This window comes from Balaenoptera physalus (genome assembly GCF_965194825.1).
Source record: "Balaenoptera physalus genome assembly, chromosome: 9".
Taxonomy (NCBI): domain Eukaryota; kingdom Metazoa; phylum Chordata; class Mammalia; order Artiodactyla; family Balaenopteridae; genus Balaenoptera; species Balaenoptera physalus.
In genome coordinates, this window is record NC_138888.1 from 51,261,607 (window position 1) to 51,286,228 (window position 24,622).

General features: G+C 44.3%; 1 protein-coding gene across 7 annotated transcripts in view; it reads right to left on the reverse strand.

Annotated features, from left to right (window-relative positions):
- FOXO3 (forkhead box O3) overlaps positions 1–24,622 on the reverse strand; it is a 120,526-nt gene that overhangs the window by 8,375 nt on the left and 87,529 nt on the right. For 4 of the 7 annotated variants that reach the window (XM_082475224.1, XM_082475222.1, XM_082475225.1 and 1 more), the window contains one exon: positions 10,844–12,279. The exons of 1 other annotated variant lie outside the window; for it this stretch is intronic. In XM_082475224.1, the coding sequence (XP_082331350.1) occupies positions 10,879–12,279 (1,401 nt within the window). In that variant the 3' untranslated portion in view covers positions 10,844–10,878. Of the gene's footprint in view, positions 1–7,010; positions 12,280–20,545; positions 20,615–24,622 lie in introns of those variants that run through there. 2 more of the 7 variants (XM_082475226.1, XM_082475223.1) reach the window with 2 other exon arrangements.

The window sequence follows — 24,622 nt, forward strand, 5'->3', positions numbered from 1 at the left end:
CCCCTGGGGCAAGCTGGGAACTAAATATGGAACGTTCAGGATAGAAAAGGAAATGAATTGATGTTCACTTGATCTGACAGGGAAACTTCAGGTGGAGTTCAGAGAACAGGTGTGGGTTTCAGAGTATGAATGTTTCTACCCGAGTAGAAGGCAAAGAAATGCCTGCCTGCCACCATCTCTACTTCCCCCCAGAGGGGTCTGAGGGACACCCAGTCCATCACAGGCCACAGCCATCTGCCAGCATCCAAGGCTTCTGTTGGTGTCACCCAGGAAAAACAGCATTTCTGCAGGGCTTGGGTAAGGCAGCCACGGCCAATGCTGGAGAGCCAAAATGGCAGCAATTCCCTCGGAGCTCATCTTCACCGCCTAAACACGAAGCAGCTCAAGAAACACCTAATGGGCATGACACTTTGGCTAAATTTGGTAATTTTTCAAAATCTTCTGGGTTGGAATGGGCGATAACGAGGACTTAGGGAAGTGCATGAAAACCAACCTGGGGTTCAGGGGCTGCAGGGGCCTTGCCGATTAAAATGCAGCCTTCCGCCTGCAAGGCTGGCCTAACAGAGCCATCCTCCAAGACTGCCCAAGAAGGGGAATTAGGAGGTGCAGCTCTATAAAAATCCATTTCAGCAAATGCTGTCAACTTGCCATCTTAGAAGCTGAATAGTTTACGAGGGGAAAGAAAACAGGTATGGAAATCCTGGCCAAATCTGTACACAGTTGAGGAGCCTCCCTGAAGGAAAATCAGGTTTCTAGGAAGGGCAGCTCACAGGCTTTCTCAGGGGCAAGTAAGTACTTATGGAGAACGTGGGATGTTACAGGGAAGCTTAAAATAAACTTTTCATGGCAAAGGTGACACTCAGGAAGATACTGGAAAGACACTCAGCTAGACTTTTTTTTTTTTTTTTTAAAGCTTAGTTTGTGTAAAAGGCTGACCTGTGTAAGCACTGCTTTCAGCTGCCTCCTGTAATTTCTGGGCTTCTCGAGGTGGCAGCTGAAGCCTGTCCGTGAAGGCTGGCGACAGGCCACTGAAGAGCTGTCGCCTCCAGGACGCTTCAGGACCTGGATCTAGTGTGGACTGCCCTTCCAGCCAGCCTGTGTGCTGTGCTGATAAACACAGGAAGCATGAGGAGAGAAGCCGCCACCCTGGCACTTCACAGCTGAGGGACACAGAGCAGGAGTGACCTGCACAGAGACGCAGACTTCCCTGCTGCTCAAACTGTAGGGATTAATGATGATTAATACAAGTTTAACAATGTCCTGTCTCTGTCTTTATTTTGGGGCAGAGATTACGGTGACCAATATTCTTTGTGCTTCCAGAGTCAAATATGGTGACTGCAATAGCAGAAATATGATACTTATTAATTTACTGTCAAGAGCAAAGTCGCAGACATTTCATATTTTCTTAAGATTCTTAGATTTTCAAACCACACAGAACAATTTGCAAAGTTCTGGATTACATTCTTTTAAAGAACTGTTTTTAAGGCAAAAGACTTTAAGGGGCTTTTGGATCCTTTCTGGATGCATGGTTACTTAGCCTTAATTATAATACTCCAAAACCCTGGCTGGCAGAGTCCTGGGGGTCTGGCTCTGCTGTCCTTACCACGGCTTTACCACCCACTCCTGCTGATCCGATGGGTCAGGTTCAGTGCCTTTGCCTGGTTTGCTCTCCCCATCCAAACATCCAGATGGCTCTTCCAGTCCCACCCGCCCCAGGCTGTCCTCTGCTAAACTCCTAAGCCACTTACCTGGCACCTCATCACATAGTGCCCAGAATGGTTACTTTTTCATACACACTTAAGTCCCAATATATTGAGAGCAGAGCAAAGCCTTCAAATCAAACCAAACACTTACGGAGCATCTACTATTTCAAGAGCACTGTCTTAGACATGGTATTTACCCACAAGAAGTGCACATTCCAGCAGGGACACATTTTCTTGATGTCCCAAGTAGCCTGGAAAGTTGAAACAGAGGAGAGGTACACAATAAATGTTGGCTGAATAAATGAATGAACCAACTCCTGGAACAGCCCTCTCTTCCTCTCTGCCAATTCAAATGCTTAACACCCTTTTAAGCCTTACAGCTTCCACAAAGCATTTTAAACCGACTGGCATTTGCTAAGAGTTAATCTTATTTGAATCCAAGCAGTACCTACTGCTTATGGGACAAGACCTAGAATTTTAATGATCCCCTTTTGGGAGGAGGATGGCTTCTGATGAAGTTTCTATTCAGAAGAGTATGAGAAAAAACTCACATTTCTTATAAGATGAAACCTCCTAAGGATCAATACAAGGCACAGTTTTAACATCCAAATAATTTTATTTTTAAAATAAAATTTTAAATAGTATTTAATAAAAAATTTACTTTCTGCCATCCTACCAAACCCATTCTTTATTACCAGCCCCCCGAATTAAGAGTCAAGCTACTCTGACTCTCAAGTTGCTGTCACTGCTAAAGTGATTCACCATTTAGAAACACAAGGGGACTGCAGTCCAGGAGGAAATGCTTACAGCCATAAACCATGACCTGAATATCACAATGTTTATGTTTACTGGGTGTGGCCCCATCCTGTGTGACTCCTCACTGCATTTACTGGCTAGAGGAAGTAGGGGGACAATTGGGAGCGTGCAGCTACCCCTTTGGGCTGGGATGCCCCACCTCCCCTGGGACTGAGTGCAAGTGTGGCTGTAACGCTCCAGCCCATCTAAGGGTCCGGCTACCAAGCACTAAAGAGTGGGGTCTCCAAAGTCTTCTTTTTCCTGCTTTAGATATGCAGGGTTTTGAAGACAATCTAAATTTTCCCAAAGTGATTCTGAAATCGAAAACACAAAATCAGCTATTTGTTCCACAAATAGTCCAAACCACTCATCCACCTGTGAGGTATGACCAGGACATGCAGGTAACACAGATGGCAGCCAAGAGGCAGCAACCACACTAGTGCAACAGAGGAAGGAAACCAAGAAGGAACTGAAAGGAGGGTCTCAAGGGTGGCTCCAAGACTGACAGAGACAAAGGCCCGTCTGTCCTGAGGGCGGCAGTCCGGTGGGAGTGCAGACCCAGGAGTGAGGTGGATCCACATGGTGGGTGGCCTGGGTGGTCCTCCTCTCCCTGCTCAGCCTGACCAGCACCGTGGTGGTACGTGCTGGGAGCTCCCCGCCTTGGCTCTCCACCCCCACCCCCCACCCCGACCTCAGCCAGCAGGACAACCTGAGTTGACCGGGGCTGGGCAGGGAGTGCATTCAGGCGGTAGGGACACTACCAACTAAGGGACGCCTTCTAACAGGTCTATCAGTCAACACATATTTTCTGATTACTTATAGGTATGTTGGGCTCTATTGCTTTCCAATCATTTCTGAAGACACAAGTGATCAATGGAAGTTCCAATTAATTACAGTGGCATGTACACAAATAGAAGCCCAGTGGAAATTAATTTATAAATTCAACCTCAGAACTTCCGGCCTCTTCTTGGCCATTAATTTTCACTAAGGAGTCAAACTGAACACTCCACACAGACATGAATACTTAAAACAAAAAAATCTTATGGTCCAGATGTCTTTCAACAGAGAGAAAGACAGAGGAGAGAGGAAAGGGGAGGGGAAGGGGGAGAAGGAGGGAGGGGAAGGGGGAGAAGGAGGGAGGGAGACAGAGAGAGAGAGAACATACTGATATGCAAACCGTCAATCAAACCAGGACTGGCAATTAAAGTTTTATCCTTAGAAACACTGGAATTATGCTCTGAGGGCTTCATGACTAAGTAATTCTCATCCTTTAATAAAGGAATGTCACAGACTTCAGCAAAAAAAGAGGTTATTAAAAAACAGGAAAGTCTAGAATTACAGAGTAAGGTTCACATCTGTTATTGGGAAGAGAAACAAAACAGAACACCTGCAACCAAGTGGGCAGTAGCTCTTCTGGGTGGTGTGTTTCAGCTGCAGGCTTGGTCTTGCTTCTCTGGGAGGAAAGCTCCTGGAGAAGAACAGCCCAGTTTCTCTGGGTTTTCACTGAACTTAGTTGGCAGATCTTAAAAATACAGTGACCATATTTTCTGAACCCCAAATTGTGTCACGTTAGCCAGTAACGGGGGGTAAACCACCAGCTCTTGGGGAGGTGGGGTCCATGGCCAGACCACTGCCAGCATCATGCCATTCATTGTGTGGCAATCTTTCTGCTCCCAACAAGTCCTAGAAGAACTGGAGCAGCTTTTTATTTCTCTGTGTGGCCACGGTGGCCTGGCAGTGGAGAGGGAAGATCAGATTTCCAGGCTCCCTCCCAACAGGAAGAGGCTCCACTCTGAGGAAGCAGAAACGGGGCAGGGCGAGGCTCCCCCCACAGCACAGAGTGGATATGACAGCCTCCCTAAGGAAAGAAAGCAGAGGCCAGACAGCTAGGATTTCTCAGGCAGTCCTTTAAAGATATTAATGGAACACTCTGGGTACCATATATGAACCTCCCCAATCCGTCTGTGGCAGAAGGTCCTTTTTATTAATGAAAATATAGCCCCTGTCCTGGGTACCCCTAAACTGGCAGGCAGGACTTCTAGGGGACATCAAAGGTTTCACACAACAGGCAATTGCTATACCTTTTTAATGAAAAGAAACCTAATTGATTCTAGTTTACTGAGGAAAGTAATTGCTCTTTGTGCCAACAATGTTAAGACTGGCTTGGTGCTTTCCTTAATTCTGCATTAATCTCTGGAACCATTTTAAATAACAATAAACATTAAGTAACTTTTTAAAAAGTTGACAAAGGACATTAGGTCATTATCAGAGATAGTCCTTACAAGAGCTCTGTGGGGTAGGTTTTCGTTGTAGCCCCATTTTACAGACAAGCAAACTGAGACTCAGAGAAATGGAGTGGCTTGACTCAATGACACATAGCCATAAAAATGGCAGCCTTCTGCTACAGATTCTTAGGTCTTCTGCTGTACCACAAAGACATTATTTAACTTGGGGTGGGCTGCAGGGGAGGCTTTTTAAATCCACAGCTCCCCTCAGAGCAGAGCCCCAGGGACAGTGATCTTGGAGTGGGTGGCTGGCTCACGTTCAACTGTGATGATGAACCAGTTCTAGAAATCAAACATAAAAGCAAGTATCCTGCTGGGCTTTTAACCTGAACCAGCATCTGGATTTAGTCTGAACTCTGCCCTATCAGCATGGAGCCTATGTTTTTATCCCCCAGCCAAAGACAGGTGGAACAGACCACGTGATAACGGAACAGGACATCTGAAAAAGCAGGGTTGTCCCAGAAAAGCAAGCATGCAAGGTTGCCACTGCCCCATGGGCCCTTTGCTCTACCCCTGCATGGAAAGCAGTCTTTCCCTCTGGGACAATGGTCACCGCCACCACTGCACCACATCCCCAGCCAGGCCATGCACACCTTGAGGGTGAGACCCTATTTTATCTTCCTCTATCCCCTGTGCCCAGCACACTGCAGGTACTCAAGAAACAAATTTTGCTTAAAAAATTCAGACTTTTCCTGAGCACTTCTACCAACATGGGACCTACCATTTTGCCAGGCAGCTAGCTCATCCTAGAGTAGAACCCACTCTGTGGCTGAGAAAAGCTTGATGTATGACAAGGTCGTACAAAAAGCTCCAGTAAGAATCAAGAGGAAAAAAGGCAAAGAATCCCTAGTTCTCAAGAGGTTGCTGACCTCTTTCAGGATTTCTTTAGGGGGTTCCTTAGGACACTGGTCCTATGGTTTCTGGGAGAAGAAGGATGTGATTCGAGATGTCAGATAAACTTAGGAGACACTGCAACCCGATCCTAGAAGGTTCACAACATATATTAACTTCTAAGGCTCTCAGAAGTCCTGCAGGAAACAACCCTATTTAACTTTATTTAACATGGCGTTCCTCAGGCATTTGGCCACAGAATCTATTTTCCGCTTAATACCCATGAATATCCTGAGGACTGAGTATTCTGTGAAATACTTTGAGAAACACCAACCCATGGGACCTCTAAATATCTGAAGTGTCTGTCACTAGTTCACAATACAAAATTTTAATTCATTTTAGTTTTTAAAATTTTAAACTTCAAAACAATTTGGAGGATGGGGGAAAGCAGTATTTTCAAATTAAATGAACATACCAACAAAACCAGGGTGAAGTCTCTTGCAAGGTGGGGAATCTCCATCTTGGAATGAAAATCCAGCATTAAGACACGTGTCTCCAAGTCAGGAAGAGAAAGCAGTGAACAAACATCCTTCTACCTGCCCCAGGGCCATGGGGGACCTCTGACAGGCCAACCCCTCTGGCCACGGCACAGAGGCAGGTCCCAACAAGCCCCCTTCTCCCATCTCTATACAGAAAGGTATGCCTATGAGAAGCAGACCCCTGGGGGAAGACTCTACTTACAGAAAACATTATTTATAAGATGTTGAATATTAAGCATTATGAACACTCTGAAAAGAAGCATTTAATGGGAGCTTAAAGTGTACACGAAGTTCCAGTAGTAATTCTGGTGATTTTCATTCCACTTATTTATGTTCCACACAAGCTCTGTGGCCAAAAGAGACCTTCCAGAAAGCCATCTATAAATGCTACTGCATGAAGAGCAACAGTCACTCAGGCTCTGTCCCCATGCTTAGCAGGCTGGCCAGTGGTGAGCAAAGGTGCATTAAAAACCCGACAGACCCAGGAAGAGCAGCCTTAGTGCTGGATGCCGCTGCTTTCCAGGGAAAGGGGTGTATGTAAGGAGTGTACCAGCCTCTGCACAGAAAACCTCTTTTCAGGGCTCTTGTCAATTTTCTTTCACTGTTGTCAACACTAGAAACGTCCATACAGCCATTCTCTCCATGAATGACAGTTCAGACTTCGGGTTTTTTAAAAAGTAAGAATAAAGATCCCTGCAGGTACAGAATTCTTGAGGCTAGCAGCACACTATAACCAAAGACTAGACAACAGTTCACAAGTGCAAGTAACAGAGTACGTTCTCCACGCAGTACGTACCGCACGTTATATTCCCTAATGGAAATATCTATCAGTACGTCAAGAAAAAACATCACATGAGTAGCCTATAATATTGTCTGTATTTGGTTAGAATTAGTCCTATCCCCCAACATGAATATTTAAAGACATAATGGAATCACAGCATTTAAACATCAGTCCAACAAGTATCAAAGATTTGTTCTTTTTGGGAAGTAGCCTAAATTTAAATTCTCAACGGCCTCCAACTCCGGGACCTGCTGTTGCCACACTAGTATACCACTGTTCCTTTACAGTTCCATATCATCACATATCCCTTACAGTGGCAATTTCACAGACAGAATGTTAGGTTTCAGGTTTAAAATTATACATACTATGCACCCTTAAAATTCTATGATTTTGCTAAAAAATACAACAACTAGTGAATATAATAAAAAAGAAGCAGACTCACAGCTAGTGGTTACCAGTGGGTAGAAGGAAGAGGGGAGGGGCCAGATGGAGGTAGGGCATTAAGAGTTACAAACTATTAGGTATAAAATAAGCTACAAGGATATATTGTACAACACAGGGAATAAAGCCAGTATTTTATAATAACTATAAATGGAGTATAACCTTTAAAAATTGTGAATCACTATATTGTATGGCAACTACACTTCAATTTAAAAAAGAAGATAAATCTTATTGGTTAAACAAACAAAAAAACAAACAAACAAACAAAAAAAACAACTCTATGATTCTGTCCTCTTTTGACAGATGAGAAACCTACTATTCTAAGAGATTCATCACCTCTTAGTGACATGGCCAGTGGCACAGACAGGAAGAGAACCACCTCTCTCCTCTCCACCTGGGCTTTTCTTAGTTAGTATTTTCCAATCCTTATCATAAAGTTGTTTAAAACGCAACTAAATATGGGGCTGCTCCCTAATGGGGTCTCCAAATGCCAAAAGATGAAGATGAACGAAAAAGCATGTGAACTTAGGCATCCTCCGACATCAAAACTACAGTGAAACTGACGTTGCTTTCCTGCGAGAACAGACACATGTCAATCTCAGGAGGGCTTACTGGAGGCACAGCCCTGAAACCACCACACTTGCTCACAGCCATGCCTGCTGCCAATCTGTACACATGCACACCAAGCTTGCCCAGTGCCTGAGAGAAGCAAGTGCCCTTCACACCCCAGTAGCTGGCACTCACAAAGAGGTACAGTTATTCTACAGATAGACCCGTAGGTCAAAGGATTTCACATGTGGTCTAAAATGAATGACGTGTGTGAAACACCCACCCCTCCAGAGAAGCATCTCACCACAGCTCTCCAGCAAGACTGTCTGTCAACTGGACAGAACTGCTCCGGCGCCCACTCGGGGTCACATGACCTTCAGTTAGCAAGGCAGGAAGTGAGTCTAGAGAATACCTCAACTACTGGCTTAAAAAAAAAAAGTCAAACCAAGAAAGTCATTATAGAACAAGTCTTGGGAAGCTGGGGCGCTTAATTTGGGAGAAGTGAATTCTGAGACTGTGACCCGAGGCCCGTTTTGTGAATCCAGGAGAATCTTCAATAAAGCGATAGCCACAAGTTAACTGTAAAAGTAAAGAATATACATTAGGCCACACATGCTCCTGGCTATTTAGTGGAGCAATTTATTCCAAAGCAAAATGGAAATCCTAAAGCCAGAAACCAGACTCCCTCAAAGCCCTTCACCATCTTCAGGATGTTTCTTTCTCTTGCTCTGGTCATACTGAGCTGGTTTACTTTCAGGAAAATTTGGTGACTTTTCATATTTTTTACTTAAGAAATATCTCCTTAAAAACACTTCACCCAAAATATTTTGAGAAAAAGGTGACTAAACGACCCTAAGATTCCAATAGGGCATAATAATAAAATGTGTAATCTTAAAAGTAGTTATTTATTATCAAAATAATAATTCACTAAATATATTTTTTTAAACATAAGTATTTAAATCTCCCTTAAAATATTTTTATACCATCTTTTAGAATTACACACACACACAAGAAAAGTCTGCTATTCAATTAAAAGGAAAACCTACACTTGAAAAATAAGACAAAAATTGATAGCACATTTTCTTCTCTTACTCTTTTCAATGAACTAGAAAGTGGACTCCTTACAACCAAACCAAAATTAAAACCTACTTGTGTCTTCAGAAGCCACAATCATATTCCTCTTCTTAAAGGAAGACAAACTGTTCTTCTAAAAGCCAAATGTCTAAATTTCTCAAGGCAAGTCTCCACCAGTCCGAGTTCTGGCAGTACGGAAGTGTGTCACCCTTCCTAGCTTCTGCTGCAGTCTTTTTACCGTCTCAAGGGCTATTAAATGACTCGAAACAGACGTCTGAGTGCCATTAGGGACCTGCTTCTGCCTGGGAAAGCTGAGAAGCTGAGCATCACAACACCCTCAACATTCCACTTTCGACAGCTACCCATGAACGGGATGAGCTCCTCACAGGAGATCCTTATAATTCCTTCACCAGGGCAGAGGGTTAAACAAGGCTCAGCTTTTCATGGCTTTGAATCCCATTTCTCTTTCACACCACTTAAAGAAGAGTGTAAGTAGCCTGCTGATATTATAAAAAAAAAAAAAAAAGGAACTGGGGCATAGAAAAGAGCCCCTGAACATGGGAGGGTCTGGGGGTACAAATGTGTTATAGCAGAAGACCCCAGTGCTCATCTTACTACTTGAAGAGGAGAGTTCTGGGGCAAGCTTGTGTGTTACCTACTATTCTGGCCCCGGTTCAGAGCACTTCTCATTTTTACCATCTAGAGATAATTAGGAAGGACGACTATGGTTCAAGCCATTCCAGAAATAGGGATTCTGGGTCCAGCTGTGTGACCTTGGGCAGACCACTTAACCTCTCTGGGCTCCCTGCTTACTCATGTGTCAGTCAGTATGTGTACCTAATAACACCATACATACTTCAGCCCACTGTAGTTTTACAAAGCACTTTCACACACTTCAGTGCATTTGATTCTTGCAATAACCCTGTAGAGTAACAGAAGCTATTATCCTCATTTTATAAAACTGGAAATTGAGGTTCAGAGGCTAAGTGACACACTCCCAATAGCAACCAGAAAGCAGTAGAAGTGGAACTGAACCCTCAACTCCCAATTCCAGTCAAATGCTTCTCTTTTCTTGCCACATGATGTTGCATGATCTCTCTGGTTCCAACAGAATTAAAATGCCACAATTTAAAAAATCTCTGTCACCATTCACAACTCTTGTCACTGTTTGGAAGCTGACATCATTTATACGTTGGGAAAAAGAAGCACATGAGTAAGTGCTCTCTGACATTAAAAACTTCTGTTTTCAATTTAATTCTTTTTGCTCTTTTAAATGCTTAGATGCTGAGTGCTAATAAAGATGCTTAGTACTAATGGTGAAGAAGCTAACAGATCTTGCTTCTGGTGGAAATACTCCTGTATGAAAGAGTCCAGAAAGCATAGTCTACAGGCAAATTGGAAGCACCTAAAACTTGTTACTTTGCTGGAAAAAAAAGATATAGAAACGGTAGCATCGAAGATGGACAAAGGCAGTGCTGGACCTGAGAGCCTAAGAAAGTCCTTTGGCTGGGTCCTTAACCTTGATGTTTGCATGGCCTAAGGTCCCCTTCCTCCCATCCCTTCTATCCTCAACCATCCATCCAGTAGGGAGACCTGTGTCATAGGTCAGCGAGGGTGACTGGATACAAAGAAAAATGAAACCTCTGAATGTGTATTCTTTTTACTGGCAGTAAAACTCCTGAGCTGTCAGCAAACTGTGGGGAGGGGCACCTGACAGCCCTATTTGTTTTGCTGGTACAACTCAGAACGAGCTGGTTGGGAGCCAGGTTACCGTGCACCATGTAAATGAAAGCCATCGTCCCCCACCGCCCCTGTAATTACTATGCCATAGCACTGGGCACTGACCTGCTCTGCCCACTTCCCCTTTCCTCAGTGAGCCTTCAGCCTGGCACCCAGCTCTGAGATGAGGCCTGCTTAGCACCAGTGAAGCTCCCCACATTCAAACCAACAACGTTCTGTGTGGAGATGAGGGAATCAAAGTTAAAATCCAACCCATCAGCATCCATGAGTTCGCTACGGATAATGGACTCCATGTCACATTCCAAGCTCCCATTGAACATGTCCAGGTCCAAGTCGCTGGGGAACTTCTCATGGCCCATGACGGGAAGGTGTGCACTAGCTGAGTACAAGGAGGAGCCTGAGAGAGAGTCCGAGAGGGTTTGCATAGACTGGCTGACAGGAGACTGCTGCTGGTGTTTGGCTGACCCGAGGCTGCTGGAATCGCTCAAGCCCATGTTGCTGACGGAACTTGACAAGGCACGGCTGCCACCGAGAGCGCCCTGGGTTTGGTGCTGGTGGTGGAGCAAGTTCTGATTGACCAAACTTCCCTGGTTAGGCTGGGCGGCAAAGGACATCATTGGATCACTGCGAAGCATCACGTTCCGGCGAGAGTTCTGGGCGGACACAGCGGTGCTGGCCTGAGACATCAAGGGGTCCGACTGGGTCATCATGACATCGCTGTGGCTGAGTGAGTCCGACGTGAGCAGGTCCTGGAGCGTCTGGTTGCCGTAGTGCGACATGGAAGAGAAGGTGGCTGGCTTGTTCTCTTGGATGGTCTGCATGGGAGACTGACGCAGGGAGTTCAGAGACGAGGGGCCGAACACTGTGCTGCTGAAGGAGCTGGTGGGGGAGCCCAGGCCGGAGCCCTTGGTGGTGTATGGGAAGCTGGAGCTGCGCTGCATGAGCCCCCCGGGGGGCGACGGCTGGGACGCAGGGAGCGCGATGTTGTCCAGCAGGTCGTCCATGAGGTTGTCGGCCAGCCCGTCGTTCAGATTCATGGTGCCCGCCATGTCGGTCAGCCGGGGCAGCTCCACGGTGCACGGCTTGCTGACGGAGGGGGACAGGCTGGCCGAGCTGCTGTAGAGCATGGGGGAGAGCGGCGCGTCATCATCCTGAACGTCGTCCAACTCCGTGCTAGCCAGGATAGGGGACAGGCGGCCGCTGACTGTGCTGGCATTGGAATTGGTGCGTGAGCGGAAGTCGGTCCACGCGTCCAGCTCATCGCTGCTGCGAGACGTGGGGCTGCCGGGCCACTTGGAGAGCTGGGAGGGACTGTCGTCTGCTGACTCGGGGGCGGTCTGCAGGGCTGCCTTCTTCTTGGCTGCACGGCCCCGGCTCTTGGTGTACTTGTTGCTGTTGTCCATGGAGACGGCCCGCCGCCGGGGCGCCTTCCCACTCTTCCCCCCGTCGGGGTTGATGATCCACCATGAGCTCTTGCCGGTCCCCTCATTCTGAACCCGCATGAACCGGCTGTGCAGCGACAGGTTGTGCCGGATAGAGTTCTGCAGAGAGAGAAGGGACAATGCAGATGAGCCAGAATGGTCCAAACTGAGCACCCAGAAGAAACAGTTACTAATCAGACTCATTTTTTGAAGCAACCTCAGAGGCTAAGGGAAAAAAAAAAAAAAAAAAAAAGGCTTTGCATGACCCTCCTTGGCTTGGAATTAAATGACAATATTGAGAATGGCAAGTTCCATATTTAGAGGGTGGGAGATGGTTTCATATCCAGGAGATGCTGGGGATGTAGGAGCTCCCTGACATTGTTTTTCTTAAATTCCCAAGTTTCACTGTCCTTTCTGTAATTGTACTTCCTATACTGAAGTTCACACTTATAATGTATTACCACACCATCTCTCCCTGCACTTTGCAATAAACCTCCCTGGCTCTCTAAGGATAATTAATCACCTAGGGGGCTATTTTATTCTATTTTGGTCCCCTCCTCCTCTAGTACAGAGGCAGCATCTACCTTTTCTTAACCACTTCTATGGCCCCAGAACTGGTGCGAATTTTTACCTATCCTTTCTATGACTCCATCTCCTCCTGCCACTATTTCACACCTGTCTCACAAGCATACGAAAAAAATGGTAAAGTAGGATTTGCTGAGTTGACAGAAGTAGGCAAGTTTCCCATTCAAAAAAATTCCAGATAATTTATACAGACACTCCCTCCTCAAGGCAATGTGGTCTGAGCACAATAACTTCCTTCCCAAGAGTACAGTATAGAAAGAGGAGGTGGGGGAGAGTAACTTTACAGTGAAGAAACCTGACATCTCAGCCAGGTGATCAAGATCGACAACAACAGGGCAAAGTCAGGTTGATAACAGGCACTCGATATAATGTGATGAAAACAGCACCTTCCTCAGTGGTCTTCCTTCCAAAACCCATCACGCCAGTCTAATCATGAGAAGAACTGCAGACAAATCCCAAATAAGGAACATTTTTAAATGCCTGTCCAGTCCTCCTCAAGACTATTAGATCCACAGGGAGCCTAAGGAAGCATGATGACTACATATAATATGGTATCCTGGATGGGATGCTGGCACAGAAAACGGATATTAGGCAAAAACTAAGGAAATCTGAATAAAGCACAGATCTTAGTTAAAAATAATAATAATGTATCGACATTGGTTTATTAGTTGTGACAAATGTACCAAACTAATATTGGATGTTAACAACAGGGGAAACTTGATGTGGATACCTAACATCAAGAACTCTCTGTACTAGGTTTGTAACTTTTCTGTAAATCTAAAACTATTCTATATTGAAAGGTTTATTTAAAAAAAGAAAAGAAAAAGGGCAAGATATCCTCGAAAACCTCACAACTGCACCCATCTTGCAAGAATCCTCCTGGCTTGGTAGATAAGCCCAGTTAACAGGGATGACCCAGATCCAGTCCTATCTCTGCCACCGACCAACCATGTGACCTGAGCAAATCGTTTAATCTGTCTGCAACAACTCCAGTTCTTCTTCATTGCAGCCATAACATCCAAACCGTCCCTCCCTGATAGGGATGATGTAAGGATGATATATGATAATATACTTCAGGAGCCAGTCACGCTACCAAGTCAGGGTACTCTTACTGCTATTATAAAGCCTAGGGTCATCGCCTGGGGAGGGCTCATTCTAATCTGAAAATGCCTCATGTGCAGTAAAAGAGAGGAGTTGATGGTATTTGCCACACCTGGAATAGCACCTGCAGGCCAGATGAGTTTTTATTTGCAAGTTAAAAAGACAGAAGATATTGCCTGCTGCTGTCTATTAAATACAAACCATTCTAAAAGCTACCGTAGTTTAAAAAAAATTGGCAATCACCAACTGTATTTATGTAGAAGATACAAATACATGTGTTCTACCAGAATGTTTTTAAAACATAGAAAGTGAGCAGGATTTCACCATACGTAAATAACCCAAAATAGAGTGTTTCCCGTGTATATGTTCCCATGCAAGGATGCCCAACAGCTCCGGCTGGGCAATGAGCATTAGCAACCATGGGTCATAATTCGGCACTTCTACGACAGCCGCACAGACGCGTTTGAGAGAAGAAAACAGGCAACGTGCTGAGTATCTGATGAGACAAATGTTGCCCATGAGACTATATATCCTGCTTCCCTTTTACTCTTACGGTTTTTAAAAGAATAATGGCATCTCTACGAATGGTTCAGAAATCACATTTCTTTAAAAAGTAAAACACCTTCTCGATAAAGATACGAAGCATGCTCTTAAAACTCACTCTGCAGGGTTCAAAAAGCAGGCAAGTGCAAGGTGGTTCTATTACTGAGTACTCAGACAACTAGATATATTAACTAAAAACTTAAACTCAAGCTTCTTATTGAAAAAACAGGGTGGTCCTGAAGCTCTGTGGGGGCAATGTAGACACTAGCCGAATTACCCCTCCCCTGGCCAGCCCCCTTTGGTCTAGATTTTGGAAAGAGTTCATACCAACACCCAGAATTAACCATGACCAATCATAAGTACCCAGTTATCCCCCCACCTTTAAAAAGCATTTGGAGATTTTTTTTAACGCATTTTTAGTCTCACAATTCCAAACCAAGTAAGAAAGAAAATGAAACACTTTAGAGACCTCCAAAATGTTCTCTATGGATTTTCTAATGGTCATCTATTTCTACAACTCTAAACCCCAACAATGTATGTGTGTAATTTTATAAAATTACAAGCTACCATTGGTTAGAATTTGGAGAGAGAAATTAAGCTTCTGTAGGGGCTTGTGGTAAAGGGGCCGGAATACCCACACGGAGGACCAGAACCACAGCCTGTCAGGGCCCAAGGTCCCTAATTGCAAGAGGGAAGAGTGAGAGCCTGCCTGACTACAGCACCGTCAGTTACTGGGCCAGAGGTTTTAGATTCCTCGTCTCTAATCCTCCTAGTAAACCCGCAAAGTTGGTGCCCTCATCGTATATACGAAGGCTCAGACTGAGAGAAATTAAATAACTTACAGAAGGTCACATAGCTAGCGTCTATAAGAACCAAAACTGAAACTTGTTTTCCCAACTCCACTCCAATGCTTCCTCTGAAACCTTTCCCAGGTCTGTCACCAAATTAGACAGAAGTCATCGTGCTACCTGTGCTAACATCTAAAAAAAGAAACATTTAAGAAAGAAGAAGGATACAAAGGCACAATTCTATGACTATAATTTTGTTTGTGAAATAGTTAAGGGTAATCATTTGGTAGGTCTTTGCTAAAAATGTTTTTAAAAGAAAGTCTTCAGAAGAGCAAACCTGAAAGTAAAGGCTCATCCTATAGCCCACATTTGTGTTTCTTTACTAAGGCGGCCATCGTAGCGTTCATCCTAAAGAGAGGACAGTGGTTACCATACAAACCAATAGAAACTACCCTTAGATTCTGAAACAAAACCCAACTTATTAAATAGGTGATTAGCTGCAGTGTCCAATCTTCGCTCAATTCCTGTTTTAGAGGTTACTAGTGGCAGAATACATCTCCCTAAGGCATATTACCTACAACCCAACACTCGGACAGGTTTTTCCAGTTCCATTACTAAGACGACGCAAACAGAACCCTGTGTCACCACCATCCTCACAGTCCCCAGCCTTCCGTTTATAAAATCCATAATCTGAAGGGGAAAGGGGGGGCATTGACAAAGGCCAGTCAATACGGCCCCCCTGTCTATTTCTAGCTCAAATGCCCCTCACCCTAATATGGTCAGATACCAGAAATGTATTCTGCCTTTTTGCCTCATAGGTCATGATTCTAATTACCAGGTTCTCTAACTAACTTTCGGTGAAACAGGAAAAGGTGAGTAAATGCCAGAGAAAATATCAGAACTACAACGTTTCCCCAACACCTTCCCTGATAACGGAAGTTAATGGTGATATGATTTCTGTAAGATTTCAAACTGCCCCTCCCTCACCTTAATCCCAGGAATGAAGACATGGAATTTATAAAAAGAGACAAGCCAATTATAAAATCTTCTTATGATCTGTAGTTTAAGTTCTCTAAAGACCTCTTCACTGGGGGCTCTAAATTAGTTTCCAATGTACTGTGTGTATTTTAAACTATAAAACTACCATCAAAAATATTCTATGGTTTTCCACTAATTCATCTGTCATACCAAATAGTCTTAAGTTTGTAAGATGTAACATTAGTTTGGGGGTTGAGAGCTGACAGTAAAGGAGGAATAGTTTCATAGGACTAGAGTGATTTTTCTAATCACATCTAAATACACATTTTGAAATACATTGTGAGGCAGACCATTGTTAATTGGCCGGGTGTGCTTTCCTTAAGGCTAAGGTGATAAGGTAAATATAACCAACCAAGACTCCCACTGCTAGAGCTCAGGCCATTCTGTCATCACATCTGGTTACTAAAGGAGCCAATAAATTACTCTAACCCCAACCCAAAACCCTGTAAATAGTTCTGGTTATTTAAATCCACTACTAAGAAATCCAGAGATTGATGAATTACAGCAAACCAAACATCTCTAGGAAGAAACTTTTGTCAGAGACAAATGTGCCAGTTTTTTTCCAACTTGGGCCCAAAAATGTAGAAAACCCTGAAAGCAACTGTAACACAATGTCTCTGAAGAGAGAGCAGAGATAAAAACGAGACGAAGCGTATTCTTATGTCAATCTTCTCTTTTACAAAAAGATTTACACTGAAGCAAAGCTTGCACTGGGGCAGTAAACGCTTTAGGTGTAATTAGTAACAGAGCTGGCAAACCTGTCCTGTGTGACTGCAGCTGCCATTAGTGGCCTAATCCTTCGAGGAGGGATGTGCAGGTACATGAAGGAGGCCGCCTGACGGAACTCACATTTCACAGTTGGGCTGACTGCGGCCGTGTGGGCCAGAGTCTGGAGATCCCTTTGCTTGGCCCTCCTTGAAGAAATCAGCATAAAAGATGACTGTCTTCATCAGAATCCAGTAATTCTTTTTCTTGCTATAATGAAGACAGTCTCCTAATGCAAGATACCTTTATCCCTAATGCTAAAGTGCACAGTCACTACAGTTATGCCAACTGGTTGTGAAGACAGATGGACCCCAAACAGATTAGATTAGATTAGGTGTCAGAGAGAAGCTGCCTGAAATGAATAAGTATTCCACCAATATTTACAAAGTGGGTAATTCACACATGCAATTTAACGTGGCCAGTGGAGGGAGGCAGGCTTCAATGTCAGCCAGGTCGGAGCTGGAGTCGTGGCCCTGGCATGTGTCCTGTGACCCTGGGCAACTGACTTAACCTCAGTTGCCCCTTTCATAAAACGGGGATAAAACACCCTCTCTGTCTAATTCTAGGATCTTTGGGAAGATTAAATGAAAGTACACATGCAAATTACTCATCGAGTGCCAAGCACAAAAGAGGCTCTCAACTGTCAGATCCCACGTACGGAAGCAGTGACATCACAAATGTTCACTTACTGTTTTCCGTGCATCATATACTTGAAGCCAGAAGGTGAGAGGGCGGCTCCTTCCAGGAAAAGATTTCAAACTCTTAAAAGTATTTCAAAGGTGCTGTGCCACTCAGGAGTAGCTGGTAATTTCCCAACTACTGCTACCCTATGCCCGCTCCAGCTCCTTCCAACCCATGTTTACCTTGTAAAGACTGCCCACTAACCCAGACACCAGCTGCATGTGCTTCCCCTGGAACACAGAGAGGGTTTTGTCTGGAAGCAACATGTGGTATCAATTTATCTTTCTCAGCAACGGCAACAAGGAATCCACTGACTTTAAAAATAAAAAAGGGAGTTGTGTAATTTAACTCTTAAAGGCCTCTACCTTTCCCTCTCTCTCTCTCTTTTTGCTGTCTCAAATTGAATTATGGTTGTCAACTCCCAAGCCAGACCCACTGCTTCCCACCAAGCAGATTGCAGGCTTTGCCCTGGTCCTCATGAGGGATTTCAGTGGGGACGATCTATAAGGCACTGCTTTTAAATCCAGTACTCATCTACCTTGCACACAGGACCAGCATTTCAAGTAGGTCTCCTTGCTTTGACTTGTTGGCACCGACAGTTCAAAATGAGGCCGCCAAAGGCCTGAATCCTAATATATGCAACTGCTGAACAGGAGATGATAAAGGTCACGTGAAAAGCCCAATGGAAACCGTGAGTCCTGGGGAGACCCAGGGGACTGTGTGCCATAGCAGAACAACACAGACACACAGCTTCAGCAGAGGGCCTGGGAAGATGCCTCTGATTTATAATGACAGGCTCTTTCAAAGGCAGTTCTCTGGATGATGCCCTGATTTCTCTTACGCATCAGTCTTCCGTCCTGGCTGCCTCTTCGAATCACCTGGGGAGACTTTAAGTACTCACTCATAGAGACTGGTGTGGGTAAGGCCTGGGAAGGTACATCTTTAAAGCTCCCCAGATTATTCTAATGTGCAATTAGAGCTGAGAATCACTGGAATTTCCCCCTTACTTTTCTACCGGCTGAGACTCTAAGATAATGATTCCCAGTCTTCCCAGGTCTGGTGCACAGCAGATGTTCTTTAAGTCCAAGTTTCCACCATTCAGAAGACAAGGATGAGAATCGGGCTCACAGATTAAAGTTGTGTTTATATGTACAGAGTAAAATGGAGAGTTAGAGTAATTTATCAAATAACTGGGGTCCAGATATCTTTTTTCTTTAAAAAAAAAAAAAAAAAAAAAGGTAAGGGGAAGGGTCCTTGACCTTGCATTGCCTTGTAGATGGTCACCCATTCTGCCCTGTGCCACTTCTCTACCCAGCATGGATAGACGTGGACAGAAAAGAGGGTAAGTGGACTTTCCAAAAGTAGGAACTGATGATATAGGCTGAAGAAGGAATGGGCTGGGACCATAATTGATCCCTGTAATTTTCAGAATCTTCCCCAAATTAGCATGAAACCTCACATAATCTCCTTTATAAAAGACTGTCCTTCAAACAAAATGCCAGAAAGATAGACTGCACAAAAATAACCACTGAAAAAGCCATAACCCAATCCTGAGGTACTTATTAGCTTCCATTGTTAAGAATACAGCAAAGTATTACTTAATGAACTTCCCTGAGAAGCAAAGTACATATGCAGATCGCCTCAGTAACGATCACACAGTTTCTCCTTCCTCGACTGTACAAAACACTACATCACCGCACTCACTGCAAAGACCCTGGGTGGGGTAGGGGTAGGGAATACTGCAAAGGGCCAGGTAGTGCCACCATCTGAGGGAGAAGTGTGAGGGCTGGTCCTTCTTATTAGACATTAGACATTTAGCTGTCTTATCCTCTTCTACTACACTTTATCTACTCTGGGGCTAACTTGTTCAAAAGCAAGTATGCAAAGTACGATAGCATAAAACAGACTTGTGAGTTACTCTTTCCGACTATATGGAATCCCAGCTTCTCTGTCTTCAGACAGAGAAGAAAACTTAAACATTCACATACAGGATTGCACAATCAACCCTAATGTGTAAGACAAGGTCCAGGCTAGCTCCAGTCTTACTTTTGTCTAAAACACTAAAAGTTCAAACCATTAAGGGACTTATTTAAAAATACGACGTTCTAAAATAAATAATGTCGGGAATTTGGCTGAAGGATTACATTTCCAGCTAGAAACAAGATTTCTGTTAAATTTGCTGACAATAATCCTCTACCCGCAGAGGTCTCCTTGGAAAACTCACATTTGTTTCGCGTTTTCATGCAGTAAGCAGCAGGTTCTGGCCCCTCATTTGGAGGAATAAAATAATAATAACCTGGTGATCAACAAAATGAACCCATTCCTACCCAAGCCAAGATACATGAAGCTTTCTTAGGGGAGGAAGGGCTAGGCAGACAATTTGTTCTGTCCCCAATTGAAAAAGAAATCCTAGATGGGAAGAAAGTTCTCTTAAAGAGCTACCACACTATTACAGACAGTTTTGTTGGGTTTTCCAGGGTGGGTTTTATTTTCATATTAACTTTTTAATTTTTTTCATTTAGCGATCTCTTCAAGCCCTTCCACAGCTGTTTCTGCTCTTGGAGGGCAAGAGGGAACATTCCATTCCTCCCAGCCAAACCTGCACTTCCGGCACACAGAGAACCCTGGCAGCCCTGCGCCCTCTGCCCACACCCACTCCCTGCAGCACCCTCCCCACCCCACGAACCCCCTGCTTCCAGACCCGTGTCCTCCTCCCCACCACCTGAGGAAGCAGCAACTAAGGGCATGCAGTCAACAGAGGGACAGTCTCCAGAAAGCAAGTCAAAGCTGCAGCATTTGGCCACCCCTGCCCTCTTGCTCCAGGCTTGAATCCTGATGTGATTGAATCTTTTCCCCTTCCCACAAGGAGCTCGGCAAACACACACCTTAAATTCCCCTTTAAGACCATGCAGGACTAGCCACACAAAATGGATGTGTCAAAGGGTTAAAACCCATGAAGTTTCAGCACCTTCTTGAAACTGACTCTGCAAAGTAGAACAAAGTGGAACAGAAATACTTTTATTATTAACATACTTTTCACTTAGATTAAAAAAAAAATAAAGCTGCAAGTTTTTCCAGTTTGAAATTGTATTGTGGGTGGAAATGGAGAGAATAAAAGGGCATTGGGAATACACATCCAGAATTCAGGAATACATTAGAGTCTAATCACTTTCATGGCATTATGTAAGTGATCATCAGGGCAGGAAGTTCAGTAAAAAGTTAATACTGTGGAAAATGGAGAGGGCTGTGAAACCCATCTAGTAACAAGCAGCCTTTAACTTTACAGTGAAAGAAACTGAAGACCAAAGAGATACAAGGTATACCTGAATTCAATCAGCTAGGAGGTGACAGCCAAGCTGAGACAACTCAGATCTCCTGGCCTTGACATGTTATAGTAATACCACCCAGAAACACCATTAGTCCCAGTGTCTGGATTACCAAGACAACTGAAGTGCAGGGAGCACAGAGGATGGTAAGATCTACCATCCACCCACCCACCCATCCATCCATCCATCCATCCATCCATCCATCCATCCATCCATCCATCCAACTTGTCTGCCTTGCTTTACAACTTGAGGAATAGAAGTCTGTCTCCTCTAACACATACTGAACTCTTTACAACCAGACGCCATGTCTTATTATAGCTTTACCACCTAACATGGGGCTGGCACATAGTAGGTGCTCAAAAATATTTCTCTAATCAATGAATTAATGTAAGGGGGCAGCAGCCACAAAATAGGCCTGAATTATACTTTAAAATGAAATGTTATAAAACATGACACCAATGAATGATCCTCAACATGAAAAGATGGAAGTAAGCTTCCATTGTAAAATGTGAAACAGCATCTAGGTTGTTCTAAAGTTGACAAGTCTCAGCCTTAGGTTTTAACTTCAATTATACAACTGAATTTCCAAAACCAAGATGATACAGTCTAGTAAGTAGGCTTAAGGTTCTCTGTAATAATATTATACAGATGGGCAGAAGGATGGTAAGTGGGCTACTCGGGGGAGCAAGGGCTCGACAGAATGGTCTCAGGTCTGTCCAGGGTGTAGAGATGACTCTCCACCTGTCTCAGGATGTTATGGAGCCCCCATCACTTGGTAATGTGGTGGGCCCAGAGCGCTCAGAGGCAACCTTGAAACCACAGACATCTGGTTCTAAGTCTCCTCCAAGCAGGCACAGGGGCAACAAGAGAAATCCAAAATAGAGTCTACTTCACCTGCAATCTGAAGGAACTTACTGTGTTTGGTGCCGACCAGGGTCAAAACTCTGTGCTTGACAAATCTAATCTCATTTTACTTTCATGGCAAGCCTGTCAGGAGGAAACTGAGGGGCAAAACAGTGACTGTCTATAGGTGGTGGTGCCAGAAATCAAGCCCAAGGCTAACTCCTACAGCAAAGCTCTCACCACTGCACTGTGTGTCCCTCTAAAGTCATTGAAATGCCCAAGGAGAGAGGCACCATTCACAAGTGACCAAGGAACATGAAGCTTTCAAGACTACACAAACCAGCCATTGAATTAAGTGTTCCCAGCTCTAAGTTTCCGTACGTGGTCCCTAGGACTATGAAAGGCCGGGGTGGGGGGGGGGGCGGGGAAGGTGGAAAAAGCGCTAGCTATGAAACAAGCCTTGTTGGAAATGGATCAGTTTTAGAAATGAGCCTTTTTTTCTCAGACACTTCCCAAAAGGGACACTAAGGACATGTCCTACCTTGACCTGGGATCACTATATTAGGGAACGACCAAACAAGATCACTGCCCTAAACTTTTGAGTGTCCAGGCCTTCCTCAGAGGCACATCTGGTGGCCTCTGTGCTCAGGGACCATCACCCCATAACTGAATCAAGCCAGTTTACCTGGTTGTCCCTGGCAGGCCTATTCAAGCCCCCAGTAGCTGGCACCCTGCTACAGGTCCTGAAGCCAGAGACATCAGGCAAATGTCTGCTTTGCCCTGGACCTTGCTATTTCAAGGCTTAATGTGAAACAGGGACTCAGCTCTATGCTATTTAAAACATGTAATTAGTTTATTATTGAGCCAGAAAAGATTAGCTTGCTTTCAAACTATGTGAATTTTAAAATACGATGCCTTTTGCCTGCCAACTGACAGCACAATCAGGTTACTTCTGTTTAGCCTCAGTCAAAAACTCTGGTAGAAAACTGCTTTAAGGCTTCATATGCATGCTATTTTATTATTTGTCTTCTGGCATCAAATCCTGCAGAAACAGAAATCATTGAAAATGCAAGCACATTAAAAGGGTGGATGTGGAAGTGCTGAGTGGGTGAGTTCAACAGCTTGAGAGTTTGACATCTGAAATCCAGGAAAACTGCCTTTCTGTTCTTAGTTTACAATCCCTCCCTTCACATGGAATTCACTGGCTTTAGCGTCACACATACAAACATTGACTGTTTCCAGCTCTTCAGATGTTATGGTTCAGAAAAAATGGTTTTTTTGTCTTGTTATTTCAAGAGCAACCAATCTCTTTTTGGTAGCTCTGAAATATATGCCAGTGTGTGGGCACAGTCACACAGTTACACATGGGCCCACACCCTGGAAAGACTGGTAGGGGTGGAGGCATATTTTTCAGCTAGGGCAGGAAAAAGTAGGGGCTAGTGTTTACAAAAGAGACACGTGTATATGCATCTGGAAGCAGGCTACCTTCCAAGTGTCAGTGTTAATTATTCTAATAGTCATCAAAAATCAAGGTGTTACTGGTGAAATAAGCAGAAAAAGAAAATAAATGCCACATAACAGAGTATCTCATGTTGGCTACTGCAAACACACCACTGATGGACTTTTTCTTTACGGGAATAAAGAGTACAACAGTCAATTCTGCAAAATGACTCCGGCCTACAGTACCCTCTTTCCACTCCACACCCCAGTGAAATTCAGTTAACAAGGAGTCTCCTAAGGAACTGCTCCCTCTACCTGAAAACCTCACCTGCATGTGCAGCATTTCCCTGTACTGGTTTTGCAAGATTTCTTCTTGTTTAAAACCACATGATGCAAAAGTGACTGATGACCAATATAATGATGTTACTAAATGCTGAGTGAATCAACCATTTATTCCAGGACACTCCTGGGTGCCAATTACATGCACAGATGAGCACCAGCCAGCTTGAAATTCCACATGAAATGATCAAATAAAGAAAGAAGAGGACATTTCCACTCACCAAAGAGCCAGGAATTCATTCCATTTTTCTGAAGTAAACATTGATTGAGCCATTCGTATTTTAATTTATAATCTAGGATACATTTTAATTTATAATCTGGGATGTTCTCAAATGTGCAAGTTAATATTAGCACTATTCCAAGTGGGTTGAATATGCATGGGATAAATCTCAATGTTTCTAAAAACCATGACAAGAATGCAGTATTTTAATACTAATATGTACCAGGCTATAATCTTCGTCATGTACACTGCTAGGTAAGCTTGAAAGCACTTAAGAAACTGGAAGCACTACCGTCAGTGGTGATATTAATCTATCACCCAAAGGGCAGGCGGGATAATATTCATTGGCAAGGACAGTCACACAAGAGACTAAGAGTCTGTAAGACATAAGCGACTCTAAGTGTGTGGTGGAGAGTCGGGGGTGAGCCCACGCCTCACCCAGCAGGTGTCAGAGTGCTCCAGGGCTCCTGGTTCCCCCACACTCGCTGTCAGTGATTCCAAAGCCACTTCTGAGGATCAGGACTCCTGGGCTCTACAACCGCCGCCTCCCTGGCGGAGTCTGACTTGGCAGGTTTAGCCCTCAGATTCTCTCCCCCAACTTCCTGGGGCTCGTCATCTGGACTTCCTGAAGTTTCTAACTCTTCCCCCTTAGGTTGTTCATTTGCTAATAAGAAATGTGCGTGAGCTCATAGCACAACCAGGTCCTAGGTCTTTCCCTAAGACTTAACAAATCATCGTACGTACGGGGCCCACTGAAACTAATCCCCTCACATCAAGACAAGGGAGGAAAAACA